At 24.7% G+C, this 6,000-nt stretch overlaps 4 protein-coding genes across 4 annotated transcripts; 3 read left to right on the forward strand and 1 right to left on the reverse strand.

Annotated features, from left to right (window-relative positions):
- Positions 1 to 441: 441 nt before the first annotated feature.
- Positions 442 to 585, reverse strand: AAJ76_2400050597 (hypothetical protein; the record flags this gene model as incomplete). Its single annotated transcript, XM_024474767.1, has 1 exon — positions 442 to 585. One exon carries the CDS (start codon positions 583 to 585, stop codon positions 442 to 444), a length of 144 nt encoding a protein of 47 aa, XP_024331083.1.
- A 338-nt stretch (positions 586 to 923) lies between these two features.
- AAJ76_2400050936 (hypothetical protein) lies at positions 924 to 2,246 on the forward strand (the record flags this gene model as incomplete). Its single annotated transcript, XM_024474768.1, has 1 exon — positions 924 to 2,246. The coding sequence occupies one exon, from the start codon at positions 924 to 926 to the stop codon at positions 2,244 to 2,246; it is 1,323 nt and encodes a 440-aa protein (XP_024331084.1).
- Positions 2,247 to 5,452: 3,206 nt separating this feature from the next.
- On the forward strand, positions 5,453 to 5,719 carry AAJ76_2400055465 (hypothetical protein; the record flags this gene model as incomplete). The annotated part of the gene is made up of 1 exon (XM_024474770.1): positions 5,453 to 5,719. The coding sequence occupies one exon, from the start codon at positions 5,453 to 5,455 to the stop codon at positions 5,717 to 5,719; it is 267 nt and encodes an 88-aa protein (XP_024331085.1).
- Positions 5,720 to 5,805: 86 nt separating this feature from the next.
- AAJ76_2400055818 (hypothetical protein) lies at positions 5,806 to 6,000 on the forward strand (the record flags this gene model as incomplete). The annotated part of the gene is made up of 1 exon (XM_024474771.1): positions 5,806 to 6,000. A coding segment is annotated over one exon (195 nt), but the record flags the coding sequence as incomplete, so codon positions are not given.

Consider the following 6,000-nt stretch of genomic DNA (forward strand, 5'->3'; position numbering starts at 1 on the left):
CAGCATCAAAGCTACGAATATAATTGGCTATTAAAATTTTATAAATATTCCTCAAAATTATGGCTTGGAAAATTTAAATGAAGTGATTGACAATTACGATCATAAAAATTTATTTTTAATGACTCTAGTTTTTTAAATCACATTAAAGAATGACCTGCCCAAGGGAGTAACACCACCGTTTTAAATAAATCTTAATAATACTTTTTGTTTCCATAAAATTATATTTATTGCTTTTTCTTAAATAAGTTCCGCGTTCTACTTCTGCTCTGGGCTGACTAATTGTTAATTTTGTTATCATCATTCATTTCTTGTCTTTCAATTAAAATTCTTTATTTAAATTCATTTTTTGACTCTTGCGATTGTGGAACTTAAATTTTATACAAAAATTATAATTTATTGTCATAGTATGACTATGACAGAGAAAAATCTTATTTGTATTGTTTAAAAACAATACAAAAATACATAATTATAAAAATCTTTCTTTTTTTTAATATTAAATATGTTAGCTTTAAACGTGCCCATGTAAAATGGTGCGGCTTTCTTAGAATGAAAGATATATAGACTTGTTTTTGATAAAACATCCATAGAAAATGTATATTTATTTAAAATTTTCTTTAAATATTTTTATGACTCATAAAATGATTTCATTGTTTTCTGAAAAATTAAATCTTTATTGTAATTAAATATTCTTTCATTGAATACCGTCAGTCAGTTCTTGAGAGGTATGACAGTTTCAAATTGTATTTTTTGCATTTTGAAAGTATTATTTTTTCCATTGCATTTCATTTAATTTTAACTAAACATCAAGGATTGTCAATTATTATAAGAATGATGTACTCAATGCAATGTATTAGAAAAGAAATAAAACATATATTTATATATTAAGTTTTAAACAATTATTTTTTAAATTTTTGAACCGTTAAATGCTATATTGGTTGCAGACAACCTTTTGTTCAATTCAATTTTTAGATTTTGATTTATTGGTAGATTTAGAGAATGCATCAGATTACACAAAAATATTTGAGATTAAAGAATTTTGTGAAGATAAAGATACACAAAGAAAGATGCGAGAACGGATCTACACAGAAGATAAAAATTTATATGAACCTCTATCCATTTTTAATATTTTAAATGAATCGGCATGTTTTATCGACGGAAGTTATGATAAAGCACGCAAGAATTTAGAATGCGATTTTAGTAACTATTTATCTTCAATAACTTCAGAAAGAGATTGTATGCCACATAGTTCCATAGATAATACATCTGGTACTACGAAATGTGAAAAACAAAATTTTACGATGGAACATTCTGTTTATGACACTACTAATTTTAAAGATTACAAAAATAGTCAAAATGATATAGTGGATTACTCCCACATAAATACATCTTGCGACAATAATACTAATTTATTTTCTTGTACAACTCAAAATGATTTACCGCAAGGACAATGTGCCAATTTAGAAAATAATGCCTTTTTAAAGACAAGTGATTGTGTTTTTTCAGTAAATCACACTTATTATATAAATGGACCAGATAGAGCTTCTATATATACATCGTCAAGTGTTAATAGTTCATTGATAGATATAAACACCGAATCTAGGACTATGTTTAATAATGCTTACAAGAATGCTAACAACGCTAAAAAGCAAGAAAAAAAATCAAATGTAAACATTATATCTAATATTCGAGTAGATAACGTTAAAAATGCTTTAGAACTTAAAAGAAAAAGAAGTAATAATAAATTATTGCTTTTTTATCATTTTACAGCTAATGAGCGAGAACTTTATAATTTATATAAATCCGATGAATATCTTTTTAGAAAATTTTGTAAACCAATCATTAAAAAAAAAATACCAGAATTTAGGGAAAAACTAAAAAAAACCAATTTACCTAGTGACTTTAAGCACAAAGTAATTCTTGCCTTAACCAGCCTTTCAAATTTTTTAGATACTATATGTGCAATTTATATAAGGACAAAACAAAAATCAATCCAGGATTTTATAGCATTACTGGATCTAGCATATGATAAATTTAGTTTTTATGATGACATTTTACAAAAAATATCAATTTATTATTTACATTTTGACGTTTTACAAGTGATTAACAATGGCTTTTTTCGTCATGACAATTGTAACTTTTGTAAAGTTCTAAAGTTATCTAATAATGTCAAAAGAAGACTTGTTTTTTTTTATAGAAGATTGATTAAATTGAGAGATGCTTTTAAAAAAAGAAAGATTAATAATTAAAATTTTTTAAGAACATTTTTTTAGTACGGGTAAATTAATTTACTTGTAATAAACAATACTTTTTAGTATTAAGGTAATTTATAAATATGGAATTTACAACACTTATTGAAATCTGTAATAAAATCTTAAATCGTCAAATATTTTTTATTTGTTGAAAAATCAGAACTTTTTTTGCTGTTTGAAATTGTTGTTAGAGCTAAAGCCCAAATGAATATAGATTTCTAAACAATTTTAATTAAGGCTATTTATGCTTGTTGCTATCATAAAATTTCTTTATAATAAGGTTATTACCGTTCTCCACTCTACTCATACTTCTTTCTTTTATTTTTTTTTGTATTAAAAAAAATAAAAAATTTATTTTTTCAAGAAAAGTCCAATTTAAAAGAAGTTAATAAAAAATATGGTATTTTACAACATTATTGATATTGTTGTTTTTTTTATTGTTTTCAAAAATGCAGTCGCAAGATATTTAATGTTAATGTTAGCACTTTTTATATTTTATTTATTACTTATTAACACAAAAATTTAATATCCAAAAGCATGAAAAAATATTGAGATATAAAGTTTTCTACAAAGAACCACAAAGGTTTTTGCAAAATATTAATATTTTTAAGTTGTTTTAAAAAAGCAAATAAAATTCTCTTTTCTTTTAACATATGCCACTTATTAGAATAGAGCTAATAATCGCTTAAATACATCAGTACGCAATGATTCACGTCGATGTGAAAGATAGAAAATTTTTGTATATCTTTAGAAATTACATGACCTCAATATTACTTAATTTAGATATTAATATTTAAAACAGTGTCTTAAATTAACAATCAGTAATCAATAATATTGATACAATTATGATCTTTTATAAAGAAAAGACCTAACATGAATAGATTGCAACAATCTTTTCAATTGAAAATAAATTATAAAATTATTGAGTATTTTAACAAATATTTATGATGCGTAAAAAACATTTTATAAAAAATAGTTGCAAGAATTAATTAGATAGTTATAAATTGTTTATATGAGGATTAAATTTGTTATCCTTTTTTTCTGGTCATGATAGTATGGGCTTTGTGCAAAAAGTAATTTATTAATCTATCTCTTCAGCTTATGCTGTCTCGTCTCGTCTCCGGTATTTAATTTAGATGCTCTCAAGAGCTAGGTTATAAAAAGATTAAATATTATATATTTTTGTAGTTCTATAAGGACCTCGTCCATTAAGAAGCAACCTTATTTAGATTCTACTGCAATTTTATCTTTGAACATAGAAACATATAAAATGTGTTATAAAATTAGTAATCATTTTAAAATAAGTCATTTTTGTTATTATATTTATAAGTCTTTATTTTTTACCACCTTTTAGTTTAATTCCTAGATTAAAATAGAATTGCATAAATTAAAAAAAAATCTTCAAATTAATTATTAACAACATATTTCTCGCTAGGTTTTAACCTCAAAAACAAAAATAATACTTAAAAAAAAATTTCTGCTGCTAAAAAAGCTAAAAAATTTTAATTGAAATTAAAAAATAATTGATTAAATTTTTAACTTTAGAACGGGAAAAGTTTTAAAAAGAGCAACTTAAATTGTTTCATGTTAGTAATTTTCATGTGATCGAGATAGGCTATATAATTTATGTAAGTCAAGTAATACATGGAGTTTTGCGAGATGAGGTTTCTGAAATGCTGATTTTTTGAGAAATTTGTCAGGCATGAAGAGCTATGATTACAAGATCTGTTATAAGACTCATTATTTCTAGACTTCTAAGAGAATGATATATTGCCAATCTAGTAGATTTTAGATATTAAAAAGAAGCAAATGATGGGTATGTGTAGATGCATGTCGTCATAGGCTCATTTTCTAAGTTTATATAAATAATTCCTTTGGATGTAAAGGCCGCGTCATCTGTAGTTCCTATAATAAGATCATTTTTTTGTCAAATGAGCCCCATTTTCTTTTACATACAGATGATAAAAGAGAATTTTAAATGATTTCATGTCTAATATGCTCTGTGCTTTTGATGTAAGACATGATATATGTAGTGCCAAATGTTTTTGGATCCAAGGACAAGTAGAAAGAGCCGATCAAATAATAAAATGGATAATTGATTCTATGCTAATAACAATAAATACCCCAAGTAAATGAATGTCGAGTAAAAGAAGATGCAACCTGTTCTTATAATAGACTTCGACACTCTACAGCCTCGACTACGTCGTTAAATTTAATGTCCGTTTTCGTATAAGGAAGTTGATAGCATACGATCAAATAATTTATACTTTCAACAATCAATGATTTAGAAATTGAACGTATAGAGGAAGAAGAAAATATTTAGTTTAGATATTATTAAATTTTTAAATTTAGATAATTTAATTCTAGAATTTATAAAATAGTAATAGCTAGAGAACATAACTGTTGGTAATTCTATGGAAAAATTGATTATGTAAGAAACGCAAGATTATCAACAAAAACAGCTGCAGGTCATACGATTGAAAGGAGTAGATGTAGAAGTAATCTTCCTCTCTATAAGTTGAATGATAGAGTTTAATTAGGCCAGATGTTGATAATAATGCACACACAAGAAGAGTGGTATTTCATTAACATTAAAATACTTTAGTCTATATTGTTGTGGAAATATTTCCATTTAATAAGGTAAAACTGGTTGTAAAATTTTACAATTTAATGATTATTGAAGAAATTGATATAAAAAATAAAGAAAATAGGAAACTACTTAAAAATTTAACAAAATACTTTTTTTGCTATTGATTTTTCAAAGTAACAATCTTTATAAAACCAAGTTTCCCGCTTTTAATATTATAAGTTTACGTTTCGATTTTGTGTTAATTTAGTAATGGTTAAGTTGTTAATAACATATAATTGGGAGTAATTATTTATATTTGATGCAATTTTTAATTTGTTGGTGTAAACACGTAACATTTTTTGTTTGTCGATAAATAACATAACGCATTAATTCCATTTTTGAATTTTTAAAATCCGAGAATTTTAATTTATTCAATTATTTAAATAATTAATAATTATTTTTTACATTTATTATAGTCATAAAATTAATACTGTTACAAAAAAATATTTAAAGTGTTGTGTGGCATTAGAACTATTACTACTATCTCCAATCAAAAATGTCTATTAAATAAAATTTCTAAGTAGTTAGAATTCTTATATTTAAATAAATTAGAAAAAAGGAATAGCCCCTAAAAATGTTTTTTTGCGTTTTATTGATTTATGCAGCGGACATTTACGATTCTAATATGAATCATTCAAATAACGAACTTTACAGTAGTTTATGTAACACTTATAGCGCAGCAGATAATACACAACAAAATAAAATATTTGAAAGTTTATCATGTAATGATAAAATGCAGATAGAAAATAATTTGGAGGTCGGACCTAAACAAAGGACTTCAAAACCCCGTTTAGATGGCTATCGTATATATGAACGGCATCCCAACATACTTACGAAATAGATAAATTTTTGTCAATACCGAGTAAAGATAATGAAGAGCTAATTCAAAACACAAAAAGTGCAAATTTTATTGATCAGAATTATCAAATGGAAATCGGCACAAATACAGCAGTTAAAAACATTTTTACCAATACTTCCCAGTACTTCAATAATGTTTTAAGCTCTATAGACCTTTCTTATACAAACATAATCGAAGAAAAGATATCTATGATAAATCAAAATAATTTTTCTACACAAATCAACATGCTTTCTGATTTAAGTTCGCCTAAGAAAGTAAAGAAT

Source organism: Vairimorpha ceranae (assembly GCF_000988165.1).
Source record: "Vairimorpha ceranae strain PA08 1199 chromosome Unknown NODE_24, whole genome shotgun sequence".
Lineage (NCBI taxonomy): Eukaryota > Fungi > Microsporidia > Nosematidae > Vairimorpha > Vairimorpha ceranae.